At 38.5% G+C, this 17039-nt stretch overlaps 1 protein-coding gene across 1 annotated transcript; it reads right to left on the reverse strand.

The window, feature by feature from the left end:
* Positions 1-7746: 7746 nt before the first annotated feature.
* LOC115735071 (protein APEM9) lies at positions 7747-15177 on the reverse strand. Its single transcript, XM_030666125.2, has 6 exons — positions 14904-15177; positions 14628-14804; positions 13722-13799; positions 11145-11427; positions 9194-9546; positions 7747-8102 (listed from the first exon to the last, which is right to left on the reverse strand). The coding sequence occupies exons 1-6, from the start codon at positions 14972-14974 to the stop codon at positions 7976-7978; spliced, it is 1089 nt and encodes a 362-aa protein (XP_030521985.1). The 5' UTR covers positions 14975-15177; the 3' UTR covers positions 7747-7975.
* Positions 15178-17039: the final 1862 nt, after the last annotated feature.

Here is a 17039-nt window from a genome sequence, read left to right on the forward strand (position 1 = left end):
GATGCGATGCGATGCGATGCGAGAGTGAATTACCCAAGTTATTCGAGAAAAACAAGGTAGAAAAATTTAACGTTAATATGGCGAAAAATTTTAAATTATTTTTTTTATTTCGAAAAATTTTAAAGTGGCACATGTATTACAAATTTACTTTAAATTATTTATTGACCATAGAAAACTCCAAACCGATGCATCCGTGATAAATTTACCCATAAATCATTTTTTTAATTATAAAAAATCTCAAACCGATATACCTTTGACAAATTTATCATTTATTAGTTTCCGTTAAATTGGATTAATACTTCGAAAATTTTTCAAACTAATACACTTATAACAAATAAAAGGTAAAAATCTCAAACCGATACACCCGCCAACTGTCACTTATCATCCAAATTAATAATTTAACAGTAAAATTTAACAAAAACTAACGGATGATAAATTTGTCACGGATATATAAGTTTATGGTAAATTTGTCATAAACATATCAATATCAGTTTGAAATAAATTTATCACAGATATGCTAGTTTGGAATTTTTTATAGTAAAAAAATAAATTTAAATAAATTTATTAAATTTTTCATGATATCATCTCGAAATTCAAATACTCCGTGAAGATAGCGGAAAAAAGTCAGAAATAATTGAGGGCGACAGCGAAGCACATTGTCATGTCGAACACGTGGAAGAAGCAGGAAGCTTCTCAATCGAATCACATCTCCTTGCTTCGAGAAAAGCGCTTGGGGATCCGCTTCTTTGATTTTCCTCCGATGTGATGATATTGATAATGTGGGGAGCGTACGGACAATCAAATGGCAATTCCAACCACGTTTGGGGACCCCACAACTTCAATTCGACAGTTCACACTTGTCTTCTTCTTTTTTGGGTCGGACGACAGTTCACATTTGAAAGTTCACATTTACCCTCCTCAAACTTTTATATCACAAAAATGAAAATTCTAAATGGGTATGGCTCGTCTAAGAAGAGCCCCCCAAGTTTCCTCCGACATTTCTCCTCCCGAAGAGAGAAAATTTGTAGGGAGATCAGATCCAAAAAAGTCACATTTATCCTCATCAACTTTTATGTCACAAAAATGAAAATTCTAAATGGGTATGGCCGAACCGTATTTATCTCAAAAAAAAAAAAAAAAATCGAATCATTTGAGCTCTTAAGGAAGAGTTAGTGATTTTCAGGTACGGCCAAGCTAATGGACTAGTGTCGCATTTATATTCAATTAATTTTCGGGTCATAAAGAATTAGTGATTTTAACAAATTTGAGCTCTTAAGGAAGAGTTAACAGATTTCTTAATAAAAAGGATTTGGGTAAATGCGACATGTCCATAGTTCGAGGATTTTTTGTGACACGAGAATTAATTTGAAGCAAATGTAGCACGAGTGAAAAGCTTTGGATATTTTATAGCATTAGCCCAATTCTAAATCCACATGCCCGTGTTATTGGCTAGGGGTGGCAATGGGCCGGGTCTTGGCCTGGCCCGAGCCGGCCCAAAACGAAACAGTGCCAAGCCCGACCTGGCCCAAACCCTCATCAAGCCGAGGCGGATCGGGTCGTTTTTTTTTTTTTTAATCAAAATCACTTGATATGTTCGTTGAATGAAAGAATATAAAAAATGAAAATGAAAATAAGATAAATTAAAAAGAAAACGTGGGTGAAAAAAAAAAAAAACCGAAACCAAGCCGGTCCGATCCTAACAGTACCAAGCCGGCCTCAGGCCGGTGTGGGCGTTTTTAATACCCTTATTATTAGCTGCGACTCATCAGCCCAAGCTCTCTCTTTCTCTCCATCCCAGTCCACGGTACTCTTTAGGCTGCGTTTGTTTCAATTTTTTCAAGTTCCTTAACTGAAAGTTGGCGTATCTGGTAAAGATTTTTTCAGATGGGTGAAAGTCAACATTGACAAAGGTGAAAGTTTAAGCCTTTAAGGCGAATGGAAACTTTGCTTTGGGCCTTCAACATTTACGAAAGTAGCTTTCAGAGTTCATGAGCTTTTTGTTCTTTCGACTTTGTCCTCACTAACATTTTCAAATTCCTAATTTTGCCGGAAATGGATGGCAAGGGCTGATGTTGACAAATTTAAATAATTTATAATATTCTTTTGAAATTTTTCTTATATAAATGTTTTCTTTTTTTTTTCTTTTCTTTTCTTTTCCTTTCCTTATTGTAGGCGGCGAGGGCGTCGCAGCCCTCGTTCATGGCTAGTGAGGGCCTACCGACCCTCGCCGACTACTTTAAGAAAGAAAATTAAAAAAAAAGTAAAAAAATTCAGTAATAAATTTGAAAAATATTAAAATTTTATTTAAAATTATCAACATTAGCGTCCACTGTACCATGTATGACAATTGCATCCACGTCGGCAACTTCGGGCCAAATTTGGTTGGATGAACTCAATTGGAAAATTTTAAAAAAAAATGGACAAAAAAATTGGCAAAATTAAAAGGTTTATCACTATATTGGCGAAAATGCAATAAGTTTTAGGCACTTTAGACAATTTTTGTGGCATCGGAGGCAACATTGCATTGGAGTTGACAAGGAAAATTATCAAAAAAGTGATTAACCTATGCACTTATACCAATTTAGTTATAAACCTTTTAATTTAATCAATTTATTCCTAAACCTTTTGACAATTTGTCCATTGAGTCCTTCCAACCTACTTTGGCGAGAAATTGCTAATGTGGATGCCGATCATCGTATGTGGCAGCGATGTTGACAATTATTGTAATTTGTTTTGATTTGTTGATATTCATTTTCCTTTATTTCTTTGTTTTTTTTTCTTGGCCAACGAGGGTCACCGGCGGGGCTGCGAAGTCTTTACCCGAGGCCATCACGACCTCGCATAGGCTGTCGTGAAATCTGGGGAAGGGCCATAAAGGCCCTTGCCCAAAGCCTTCGAGGTGCCCGCCGGGCGTGGGTGAGGCGGCCTTCGCCCTCTGGGGGAGGAATTCGCGGCCGAGCAAGGGTGCTAACACAGAAAAAAAAAAAAAGTAAAGAAAAAATGAATGAAAAATAATTAAATTTAAATAATTAAAAATTACAACAATTATCTACGTCAACATTGGCGGTGCTACATAGGATGATTGGCGTTTATGTTAGCGATTTTAAATAATAAAAAATTGGCCGAATAATGAGTCAATTGAAAAAATGTCAAAAGATTCAGAACTAAATTGATCAAATTAAAAGATATGTGATTAAATATAAATTTAGAATTATTTTGGTAATTTCTCTGAGCGGGCTGGGGAATGGAGTTGCGGATAAGATTAAAGGAAGAAGAAGAAGACGGGGACGACGTGGATCATGGATTTGCTTCCACAACATTGCAAATCGAAGAGTCTCCATCGTGTCTCCAAAAAAGGGAAATCTAAAAGATAAACCGAGACAAAACAACACTTAGGGATGAAGATTATCACGGTTGGAGATGTTGAGCTGCCGGATGAAGCTTGAAGTACTTGGGGAGCAGAGTGGCGGTGCTGGAGAATAGGTGGGAGTTACATACGATTAAGTTGTCCCTCGTCCCGCTCCACGACATGATCGGGTCCGCCGTCGGGGTCCTCCATGATCTCGAAAGTCTTCGTCGTGAACGGCACGGCCACGCCATGCCACGCCCAGCCTCTCCATTGTCATTCTCCAGTAGCCATACCCTCGGTTTTTCCTTTTTTTTAGAGAAAATTACTGAAAAAGTCCTAAACTTATTATAATTGTGTCAATTCAGTCATAAATCATTTTTTTTTCTTTTCAATTGAGTCTTGAACATTTTGCATCAACTAATTCTGACCTGAAATCGCCGACGTGGCTCGACCGACGCTGTGCAGACAATTTACATGATATTTTAATTTTTTTTTAATAAATATTTTTCTTTTCTTTCTCTCTTTTTTTTTCCCTTCCTTATTCCTCCAGTTGGTTGCCGAGGTCCGGTGATTGAAAATTGTTATAAACAATTAACAAATATTATCAAAAAAAATATTATTAAAATTGTCAACGGCCGCACCATCTCGTTGTTAGCCGCACTACATTAGCCATTGTGGCCAGAACCGACAAAAATGCGAAAGGTTTAAGAATCAATTGGCCAAAAAAAAAGAAAACTTAGGACTTAATTGATACAATTGTGATAGGTTTACGATTTTTTTGGTAATTCTTTCCTTTTTTTTTTTTTTTTGTTTACTTGAAAGTTATTTTGCAAAACATATATTGCTTGGATTAAATAGAGCTCAACCAAATGTAGCCTTGGCGACTTCTTGTCCTTCTACTTGGCTATGGTGACAAATGAAGAGCGTAGAAACAGGACATCATTAGTCAAAAGCGGCCCATCATGCATGCTTTTCGAATTACTCTAGAGAACAATGAGAAGAGGCCCAATATTTTCCTCGAGCATCAACTGTATTTCCATTATGTCTCAATGCATTTGATCGATTTTCATGTCGTATAGACAATTCATTATTGCATAATGGAAATACAGTTGATTGATGATTTACTTCTATGAAAGGTTACAAACTTGTCTCCAAGGCTAGTCGTGGACCAAGTACGTTGAAACTCGACCGCGTCCAGAACCTTTTCCTGTTCTTTTGCTCTCAAATCTCAAAATCACTTTCAAAAACCCAAATAAAATCTCCCATGTCATAAATTTGCAAAGATATATGGAGTGAAAGTGACCAAACCTAAGTGAAATCTTCTTAAGCTGTTGATTTGCACAAAAATATTAACTGTGTCCTAAACGTGACTTAACGATAAAATGGCCATCGACCTCTCGTGAGCTATTATCAATGACCATAAGAAAGGTTGTCGATGTCGACGCACGTCGATGACTGTGTACAGTAACCATTCACCAACAGATGTTGATTCCCAGCTGTCGATACATGATAGCGTCCGGTAGCCGATTATCATGACAGAGTTAGTCAACAAGGTTATCGATTAAAAGAGATCGCGATGCGGGAGCATCCGATTCAATGGAACGATACATAAATGCTAACTTGATTTCGTCAACTAATCCAGCACAATCGATGTTCGTGCAAGCAAAGGCGGAATTTGGCCACAACTTGCTTCGATGGGTCGGGCATGAAGTTAGTAACTAAGGAGTTGTCGATTCTCCCTTACCGATCAAGTTTTAAGTTATCGATTCACCGGATCGATTACCGACTTCAAGATATATTGATAGGGGGCTATTCTAAGCAATCACCTTGAATATTTGATGATATCTCAAGATGGTTATTTTTTTTGTCAAGGCTAGTTGACGAATTTAAAGTCCTAGTTTTATGAGTCTTAAGTATGTTTAAGATTCCAAGAGTTAAAGTTCTAGTTTCAATGCGTTTTATTATAGTTTTTAGTTCCAGGGACTTTATATAATTTTCTGTTTCCTATTTCTTTACTGTTCACATTGTTCCCATGTCATTGTCGCTGTGTTGATTTTTTATGTATTAGTTCCTCTATAAATAGAAAAAAAAATACGCAAATGCAAGGCAAACAATTTTGATGAGTATATGAGAATTCCTCTATGAATTTCTTTTCGATTCTATATCCAAGTTCCTTGGTGGCGAATTAAGCAGTTCTTTATACTTGGCCGATGGAGAAATCTTTTATGCCTTGGTGGTGAGCTGTCATTTGTCCGATTCTTTATTCATTGGTGGCTTGTGCCTTTATGCTTTGGTGGTGAAGCTCCCATATCCTTCTTCCTTTACACATCATTCCATTAATACTTAGCACGCTCGTCCAACATCAACGTGATGGTTCAAATTGCCAAAGTTCTGGTGATGATTTCGATATCCACTGGAGGTAACTCTAGTAATTTAGAATATTGAGTTCGGAGGAGAAGACAGAGGCACAAGGAGAATGATCGTGAAATCAAAGTGGAGGCACATGAATTTGAGGGTAGTTTTAATCCCGATGACTTTGTCGATTGGCTGCACATGATTGAAAGAGTTTTTTACTTCAAGTCATACTCAAACAAGAAGAAATGTAAGGTTGTTGTCATGAAATTGACTAAAGATGATTCTCTTTGGTAGAAGAATCTAAAGCATTAACAAATCAGAAAATTAAAAAAAGAAAAAAGATCAAGTCTTGGGAAAAACTCAAGAAACTACTGAAGAAACGGTTCTTGATCGACAACTACAAGCAAAACTTGCTCCTCAAACTGCATTCCCTTTGATAACAGGGGATGAGCATCGAAGAATACTTTAGGGAGTTTGAACAACTTAGGATGAGGTGCAAAGTTCGAGAAGTATAGGAGAAGTCATCACTCGATTCCAGAATGAAGAAACAAAAAACAAAATCTGTAAATGAAAGAGCTGCTAACAATTTGAAGACAAGGCATAAGAAAGTTGTGCAAAAACCAGCAGGAATAAAGTTTAAAAAAAAAAAAAGAATACTGCAATCACTTGTGAGAAATGTGATTGGGTAGGCTATAACAGGAGTCATTGCAAGAATTGATCGATAGCATCAACCAACAACAGCATTAATAGCAGCGACAACAACAACATCAGCCCCAACAACATCATCAACCCCAGCAGCTTCTCCATCCGCCTCGTGCTCACATGATGTGGTAAAAAGCATTTCCTCAGCCCTATCGACATCACAACATGAGAGACACTTCCAACTTTTTGTAAACATTTCAAGCTCATTGTCATTTATGAGCGGAGAGAAGGTGAATGTATCCATCCGGCCTTGAGTTTTGTTAAAAAAGAAGAACTCGATCGTAACGAAAGAAATTAAATTACGCTGCAATCTAGATGGAATCGACGCTCCTCCAGCTGATGATGGAGCTCGTGACAACCCTTGAGCTGGGATTGAAGAACTCAGGCCTCTCTGAACTCCTTAGACAGAATTAGACACTCATGCTCCTTCAGTTTGAGCATGGAGCTTGTGACGACAGACTTGAAAGGAGCAAGGAGCAATTTGCTATCGGGCAATGGACTTGAGGCATCAGGACAGTGGAGACAACATGAACCAGAATTCAGGGTTGCTTTTGGGTCGACGGACCCAAATTTAGTCTCAAACGGACTTGGCGTCGACGCAGCGAGAGTTCAAACATAGGACAACGGAGGAATCCATGAATAACTCAAATTCAATTTGGGATGATTTTTGTTTAGGTTAATTCCACCAAAATCCTAAATTGGTACAATCGTGCCATATTTACTCCAAAGTAATTTTTGTGTCACTAAAAACCCTCCTATCACGTGTACCCTAAACTAGTTAAACACATGCCACATTTACTTCCAAAAAAAACCACAGATTTACTATAATTTGGAGTACATGTGGCACCTTGGTTGTACTGATTTGAGATTTTTTATTATATAAAAATTAATTTTGAGTAAATGCAACAAGAGTATATCAATTTATGATTTTTTGTGGTATCATCCATTTTCTATTTTTTAGGATTTTTACCCTTTTTTTTAACCCAGTTGCAAATTTTTGACAAAATTACCCCTGCTTTCACCATAGGAAAGGCCGATTGGCAAATTCCTATGGCAAACATTTGACACGACAACAAGTTCACAGTCGAAGCTAACTTGGATATTTTCAACTCTTATTTGAGATAAAATCATTTTGAAACCTTTTCTGAAACGGTTATATTTCAGTCCCTTCTTCGAAATTTTCCATTGTCAAGATTTTACCGCGGTTCTTTGGTTGTTCTCCTAATAAGTATTTTGGTTGTCGGTACCATGAACACAAGACATTATACTGACCATTGAGATTACGAAGGTAGCTCGATGGAATACGTACAACGTACAACAAGCCTTGCTACGTTTCTCGCAGTTTATAGTCACCTTTTCTTTTTTGGTTAGAACTGACACATAGACAAAAAAGAAAAGTACAAGGAGAGGCAACAATTCTCTATCTAAACACAACATCCGCTGTCATTGTCTGAAGAGTAAATTTGTTGAAAAGGAGGCGCGAAATCTCTTTGCATTAGAGTCGCAGACAACATCCTGGTGATAAAGGAGAAGAGACCTCCTCCTTGAATCAGATAGCCCCCACAATTCTTATGGCCGGGCGGGCATGGAAGCAGGGGGTCGAACGGCTGCTAAGGGGTTCACTTGGTAAGAAAATGCGAGATGCCAAAAATCTACCAAAGCATCCTTCAGTGCCACTGCCCGTCTCTTGATGTACCTGAAATCACGAATAATTCGTCTCAGAAAACACGTCCCTAACAAGCAGTTCAATAAAAACACTTGAGGCGGCTTTCAGAAATTTAATACCTCTCTCTCTCTCTCTCTCTCTCTCTCTAAAAAAAAAATATAAAAAAAAATCCACTTTATACCAAAATTAGAAATGGGTTCCCAAACACTAGCCCTGTAACACGGTTAAAAAAAAAAGGCTTAACCAGCCAACCTTCTTCACAAAGTGGTTTAGAACATTCAACTGATTCCACCAAGAGAATGCAAACATCATCTGTGGATATGTCTAAATTAGATCATCAGTCACTAAAAGCTGTTTTCAGAAAACTTTCCTCTTTGCAGTTCAGCTTCTTAGGCAATTGGCAGGATGAAGATCATTTTCAGAGATCACGTCAGTCAACATGTCTAAATTAGATGGCAATTGACTGGTCCAGCAGACAAAGGGCATCCAACGCCACAAGGCTCCCCACACAGTGGGGGCATGGGGTGGGGTTAATGTATGCAGCCTTACCACTGCTTTTCCAAAGAAGCTGTTTTGGTGACTTAAATTGTACTCCTTGCACTTCAGCTCTAGTAGTCTGGGAGGAAAAATGTTGATTCTTGAGATACCAAACGCCAGTTTTTTGCATAGTTTCGTATAAATGGATCCTATGAGTTTATGGAGCAGCATACACTCCATAGTGCACATACCCTAAACCCTATGGTTTACTTTTGACTGGCACGTTGAAAGTGCACTGACTTACAAGCATGTATGCGTGACTTCCGAGAACACCTGTAGAACTTGAGAATAAATGTTAAGGACGGTCCCCCTGCTGATGATACCTAAATACTACATAGACAATTCTTTTAGGAGATATATCCATGCCTGAGGTCCATCTTAGAGGAGACCACCAACACCACACCTACATGCAAAGATCCATAATGGTCGATATTGAAGTAGGACACAGGTATATGACCATTAACTTTACAAGGAGCTGGTATTTGCAAGTTATGCATAAATACATTCTGTGATGGTGCCAGCAAATCACCAAGTTTAAACAGGAAGCGGTACCATGAAAATGCATTAGGGCCGAGACAAGTTACCTATTCAAGGCAGATCGCTTTCTTTGCACAATGAAAAATGCGAGCAGCATCAAGCATCCCAGCAAGATCTTCCCGTTAGGTAGGACTAACCGATAATTGCCAAATCTCATATTGATTGAACGAAACAACCAGAAACAAGGCTTGCCTTGTCCATACAACTTCAGCATTGCTAGTTTCTGATCATCTTCTCCATTTGGCATGCTTTTCTGTTCTACGGATCTAATAGATTCTTCTGATACATTCGCTTGTCCTATTAAAGGAGCTTTATGCTCATTTAGCCTATGTGACGAGGGACCTTGTGATAAGCTAGTGGCCTTGATAGCATATAACGAATGCAACCTTCTGAGCAAGTCCTACAAATTGCAAGTTGAAATGACAAACCGTTAACATTTTCTGCATCAAGGACAGTATCATATGGTTATTAAACCAAAATTGATTTCAATCAAGTTGGTGCAAGAGTGCAGCATCATTCTTCGATTGAAAGCCATCACAGAAATGATTTTAGTAGCCAAACAATGGAGTACTTCACTCATTGAACTGAGAAACAAGGCAAGTCGTCTGATGCTCTTATCATTTATTGGCAAATATGCTGAACAGTATGTAAGCATCTGTGATATTAGAATCACCCCACAATCAATTATTCAGATACTACACATCACATGGGAAGGAGCTGATTAATGAAATTTATATCACTGCTAACATGAAAATTAACAGTAAAATCAGCAGCCTAAATTCTGGATCAGCCTAACCAGAGAATGCATCTTAAAGACCCAAGTACACATGATAAATTCTTTGCATGTCTATTAAGGATAAGATGTCCATGTCCTAAGTTCAACCCCCTAGAGACTGGCTACCACCTTTCACATCAGAAACCGGCCTACAACTAGAAACTGGGACATTTTGAGTAAAAAAAAGTTCAGAGTGTATGCTGCAGTGTTTCCTTTTCTTCTTTTTGATGTGAATCAATAACTGGCAAGCAGAATCCAAAACATATCTTAACATTTGCTCCAACATCACAAGTGTGGACACCAATTTATCAATACAAAACCCTATATACCACACAATGCATGATAAGCAAGAAACGCACTAGAAGGTCCATCTGGCTCTAAGTAACAAGATCAGGCCTTCTATAACCTAGATTCACCTGAGCATGAATTGTGTCCGAGTAGTTGGGCAGACCAATAGGGTTATCCAAGATCAAATCTACCACCATGCTTTTGCATTGTCAAATATAGATAATTGTTTCAAACAACCGTTAAGATGTAACAATGGGTCTAAACTTTTAATATTGTGTGCATGTGCATGTGCGTGTGCGTGTGTGTGGAGAGAGAGGGTGGTATGAGATCTGTATCAGACAAGACAAGCCCAGTGAAATGCCATTATCCCATTCTTAATGTCATAAGGCAGATTGAGATTAAAGCCAGAAGGCTACGGATGTTAATTAAGACAAAACAGAAACAAGAGAAACTAGACTCCTCCCAAAGAATATCGTTCCATTGGTTGAGATTAATGACATTATTTCCTTTTGCCACATTATGGGATAAAGTGGAATGTCCACTTTAACATCCATACCTACTGTCAAGCACATTACTGGCCCGTCATCATTACTACAAGAACTAATGGAAGATGGCCCTAACTAAACCTGCAATACAGTAGTCATCACATGTGAGGAGCTGGAAAAAAAAAAGACTGAAGTATACACCTTTTCCATTATTTTCAATGATACCAAAAAATTTATCTCAAACTAATTTGTAAAGAAATTAATTCCACCTATTTCACAATTTCTTGCTATGATTTCAGCAATCAAATAAGTTAAGAAAACATGGAAAGCAAATTGCATACTCCAGGCTCACTTATCATCAAAATTGCAAGCATGCTGAACAATAATCAATGATCACAAATTCCATAAATGAGCATCCCTTAACGAATATGGTTGCAAAATCTCTCATACCTGCTTTTTATCCTTGGGCAATGCAGCTTTCTCAACCCAACTTATGGCCAGTTCAAGTTCACCCAAGTTTCTAGCCAGTAAAGTCAGTGCATAAATGTCAACAACCTCCAAATATTTATCAACTGCCAAAACAAAATGTCCATCACAAATTTCTGTGCAATTAGCATTTGCCTCTGCATTGACAGGACTGTAATATTTCCCATCCGCATAGCTCCAGTTGCTAAGGAACTCCTCTAGAAGTTCTCTAACCCCTGGTAGACCTTCTGAAAGCTGCAAACAGGCCCTGATACAAAACTGCACCAGTAAGCGAAGCTCATGTTGTGGTAAAAGAGGTTAGCTAACTTGCATTCAACATGATAATCGAAGATGCTCTTAGAGACTAAAAGGATGAAGAGAAAGCCCAAAATCAATGTTCTTAACTATTGCCAATCTCACATCTTCCAATATATACTAATATCACACCAACAATTGGGTAAAAGAGGACTGTACAGACCAAGCATAACATAGGTCTTATTCTGCAATAGAGTTAAGATAGAGTGCATGAGATGATATTTAGTGGGTGTCATAGACCATGTCATCTGCTGATTTGACATATTGACTACCAATAAGAATATACCATCAAGTTGCATTATGGATGTGGCGCAAGTGGGTAGGGTGGTTGCCACATCTAAAAAAGCATTGTGTGTAGCATACACCAAATCAATACATGACATGTACAACTTCAATGAACGTATTCCAATACTGCACTCGTTTCATCTCTATTCTATTTTACTTCTATCAACCTCTATACAGATCTACTACCAAAAAAAAGAACCTCTATACAGCTCTTGTAGAAAAAGACACAAGGCTTCAAATTAAGCAACATATACTTCATTGTATAACCTCTCTAGGGCGGGGTGGGGCAGGGCGGGGTATAAAACTCTAACGCCCCCTGATTTGGATAAACTACAATCACTCCCGTTATATTTGTTGAAATTGAAGAAAACAGCCCCTCGTCCTTTATAATAAATTAACCATGAGATAGATATTAGAAGTCATTGGAGCCATAACAATTCAACTACATTGAGTATGGAACTTCAAAGTTCATAATGTCTAAGGATTGAAATGACTCTTGCCTATTACTTTTTATTCTTTTAAATCTTGTAGCTCAAGCACTTTGGCTTTTTTTTAACCCAAAAAACCTGAAACTTTAACAACAAACTAATGTTTGACACATGAATTCACATAGAGCATTTTCATAAATTTGAAGATTCGAACAAAATTCTAAATTTCGGCGAAATGCACAAAAGAAAAGCTTTTTGTTGCTGCAAAACAACAACAAACGCGCTATAACTAATGTTGACATATAATTCATTGTTTTGCAAATTTAAGTACATTAGTAAATGGGTTTAGGTCAATCTAAGTGTGGCATACTCCTAACCATTTACTTATATAGATGGCACCAAAGTGCCAAATTATTAAACCATGTCAAGTCTTCGGCAGTTAGGACTTAAGAGTTTATACAAACCTTGAGGCACTTAATCAAAGCGATGTCAAAATACTCTAATGCTTTTCTATAACTCTTCTGCATAGGGCTTTCAACTTATAGTCAACTTTGTACAAATGATAAGCAATTTACAAAAAGAAAAAAGCCCTCAGGTTTATCCTTATTAGCATTTTGCATCCTCTACTTCACACCTTCTAATTCCTATAACATTGGCTAACAATTTCCTCATAACATTAGAGACCAAGGCATAGACTGCCGGTTTTCTTAAAACCTCTCAGTGCAAATGGATAATTTGGAAACAAAAGGGTGCAAAGTGCATGTAAGGGAAAGTTCAGGGCCGGTTATGTAAAATCCTTTTGTTAGGCCAGATGATATCCCCCTAAAGGTCGTGAGATGGATTTGGAAAATATAATATCCAAATAAGTTTAGAGGCCTGAATAACATGTATCTCTTGGTGTAAGCCTTAAGGAACAAATGCAATAAACCCATCAACTTCATATACAATCTCCCTAAATCCTCTTAAGATCTGTGTGTTTCATTAACAACAATTGGTAAATGGAGCAGGCCAAATATGAATCTAACAATCAGGTAAAACATCAAAACAAAACCACTGCCCAATAGGCAAATAGCCTAGTAGTTTGTCTAACGTAGTGACCAAAGACAAACAAATTATCATGCAAAAAGAAAGAAAAAAAACAGAACAATGAAGAACACAAAACTCCAGATATTTGCTTTCCAAAAGAAAGGAACCCAAATAAGATGAGCATAAATCGGCCTCATATCATGTATGCATTCCTTCAACGATCTGGTTTACCCCAACAACCCAAATAAGATAAGCATATAAAGGTTGAGAAATGTAGCCACGCTAGCTTCAAGAAGGACTTCAGTCTACCAATGTTAACCTAGCAAATGCAAACACTCCAAAAATTTAACCAATGCTTATTGTATTTACTGTTGTTTACTTCTTTTGCACTTTTGATCTTCAAAAGGGTCAGGAAAGCATCAACACAACCATGGAAACCATTCCACGGAAAGGCACTATTCAACATGTAGTGATCGAAACATCATAATGCAAGAGGACACTAAATTACCCAATTTGGAGAACTTCAATGGGGATGGCAGCAACAGGACCGCACAATTCCGTTAGCTTATGCAGAATTTCTGCAGTCCTGCAAGAATATACTACAAGTTATAGTGCAATTTCAACTTTCCCCCTAAAACTAAAGCGAGCATGCGATTTTGCATAAATGAGTCGTCTTATCTATTGTGCAGTTAATAAATTGTCCACCATGAAGCTTCCTTCAAATATCTTTTTTGCTAGTTGAAGAAGTGCTATGTAGGTCAAGAGTACCTTCGTCCACTATCAAACTCGGAAATTGTTCCTAACCCCTCATCTCCCCCTCCCCCTTCCACCAGGCCATGTGCCTCGGTGGTTCTTTCAAGGAGTTAAAATCTAAAATAGGGGGACTAAAAATCTTGACTGATGGATCAGAACAGGTAAGGATCTTGTTGATATTGTAAAGATTTTGTTAATGAGTGGCAACTGCCTAAGGAAACTTTATAGTTTCCAATGCACTACATGTCCTCCCATTTTGTACGATCAGTGCTTTGTAATTGGAACATTTCAAATAAAGTGCAGCTAACAAGTGCTCCTAGGGCACTCGATAACAAGACCCTCATTGGTACTAAGATCTAGTGATGTATCGATATACTTTACCATTAGAAACCCGAAAAATTTTCTCATGAGCAGTTTGATGCGCAGCTTTTTAAACTAAAAAGACTGAAAGACGAAAATCTGCTTCTAAAGCTTATAAGAAAGTTCTGTCAATGCCAATGGCGTGAGATATGAAATAACCCCAGATAAGAACTAGACAGGGAAGGCTGCAAAATGCATGTGTTAATCAAACTAAGAGAACACGTAAAGAACATGTACACACTCATCAGATGGAAACTCATTACGAATGAATGAAATCAAGAAGAAAGGGAAAATACGGGACCTCCCCATTTCTTTCAAAGACTGCACTAACACCATCCCAGCTGATTCCATCATGTCATGCAGCTGCGAAAGACCGTCTCCTGCTTCTCCAATGAGATCACTCTTGTTCCGACACAGACGCTCCAGAACAGAGGAGGCCGATGAAGCCGCCTCCTCGTACATAGAGCACACCAGGTAACTGCGAATTTCAGAAGAGAGAGAGAGAGAGAGAGAGAGAGAGACATGAGCAAAACAAAATCGAAAAGGGCGATGAAAAGAAATCGACCGAACCCTTCACCTCTCGCAGAGGTCGATGTCTCCCCAAATAGAAGGTTCCGACGAAGCCCCCATCCTCGCCACTGCCTCCATGTCCCACCGTATCTTCTCGAGGCAACCGATGATGTCTGTTTTTCACCAAGGAGCGACCGAGAGCCGCCGGAAGTTGATTGTCCCCGCCGTCGGAAGAGCGGGTAAGGGGACTTACCGAGATAGAGTCGAGAAATGGGGACGTAACCTGGCGGCGCCACTGGCATCCACCGACGAGCACGCGAGTTTCAGAGAGAGATCTCTCTCGGTGGTGGGAGGCTGCGTGGTGTGGCCGATAGAGCGGGGGCTCCGGTCGAGTCAAGAGGCAATGTGGGGGCCTCAACGGGAATTACTATCTAACAATAAATTTATTCCAAATTAATTCGTTAATCATAAATTAAAAAAAAAAACTCTAAATTGCTACAACTAGAGGAGGCCATTTGGGCCCGTGGGCCCGGAACCGGCCCGTTGATCGGCCCGGAACCGGCCTGTTGATCGGGCCCACGGTTCCGGAAACGTGGGAACCGGCCTGGAATCGGCGATTCCAGGCCGGTTCGGAACCGTCAACAAACAAAACCAAAAATAAAAAAATAAAAAAAAATAAGTGGGCCGGGGGCGAGTGCCGTTGGGCTCTTCGCCCCGGCCCCCCTCTCCTCCCCCTCCCCCCCTCTTATCTCCTTTGGGCCGTTGCTTTAGATAAAAAAAAAAAAAGAATTAAAAATGATTCTTGCCTATAAATACATATGCTTCCCTTTTCATTTTTGTCACAAATTCTCCGAACAATCTCTCGAATTCTCTCTGAAATCCTCTCAAATCGCTCAAATTCTCCCAATTCTCTCAATCCCGACTCAATTCTCTCAATCGGATTTCCGATCAATTCTCTCAAAAATGGCAAGTGGAAGCGGAAATGCCGACAAGGGCAAGATGGCTATGGGAGATTCCGAGTATCCCATTCCCGAATATGATCCTCGTGAGTATGCAAGTTGGGAAGACGACGACGATAATATCAACTATGTCCCGATTCCGAACGTCGAGCACATCCCAACACAAGAAAGTCTTCATCCTCCCACCGGTGTCGAAGAAACGTCAACGGCAAATAAGCCGGAACGGAAGGGCCGAGATAATACATCGGACTTGTGGCTACACTTCGACAAGGTACGTGATGAAGTCGAAGGTAAGTATAATGTAAAATGTAAATATTGTTCGCAAACATATAAATTTACGAAAGGAGACGGCTACGGAACATTTCGTCGGCATTTGACGAAAAAACATCCAACACAAGCGGGGATGGACAATACGCAACAACAAATTTCCGAGTACGCCACTTCTAATCCTCATCCTATATTTCGTTTCCTTGAAGCACTTTATAAACAAACATTAGGTGAATATGTTGCCCTTGATCATGCTCCGTTTAATACTGGTGAAAATTTTAATATGAAATATTTGATAAATATTGCGTTGGTTCCGCAAGCACCAACTATTCCAAAAAATACTCTTAAACGCGAAGTTTTTCATCTTTATAAAAAAGGAAAAAAATCTTTAGCAAAATTTTTTGCGGAATTCAATGGACGTGTGCATATAGGTAGCGATATTTGGAGTGATCCTTGGCAAATTCATTCTTATATGGGTGTTACGTGTCATTGGATAGATGACAATTAGATGATTCAAAAAAGACTTATTGCATTCCGAGTTTTTGATGAAAGCCATTCGGCTCATAATATTTATAGAATAATTAGGCAAGTTTTAGAAGAATATAATTTAATAAATAAAGTATTTTCAATTGGTTTTGATAATGCCGCCGCAAATACCGCTTCTATTCCCGAATTAGAAAATATTTGCAAACCCACTTTTGGCGGACAATTTTTTCACATTAGATGTGCTTGTCATGTTTTAAATTTATGTGTACAAAATGGTTTACGAACTCTTGACACTTCTCTCGCCCCAATAAAAAGTGCAATTAAATTTTTATGGAGTCGTCCCCAATGTATGAAATCATGGGGAAAATTTTGTAAACAAAATGGGAGAAGGGCAAGAAGATTTCCAAAAGATATTCCGACTCGTTGGAATTCTACGTACGAGTTGCTTCGGCAAACTTTTGAATATAAAGATTTATTATGTATGTTTATTT

This window comes from Rhodamnia argentea, chromosome 10 (genome assembly GCF_020921035.1).
Source record: "Rhodamnia argentea isolate NSW1041297 chromosome 10, ASM2092103v1, whole genome shotgun sequence".
Lineage (NCBI taxonomy): Eukaryota > Viridiplantae > Streptophyta > Magnoliopsida > Myrtales > Myrtaceae > Rhodamnia > Rhodamnia argentea.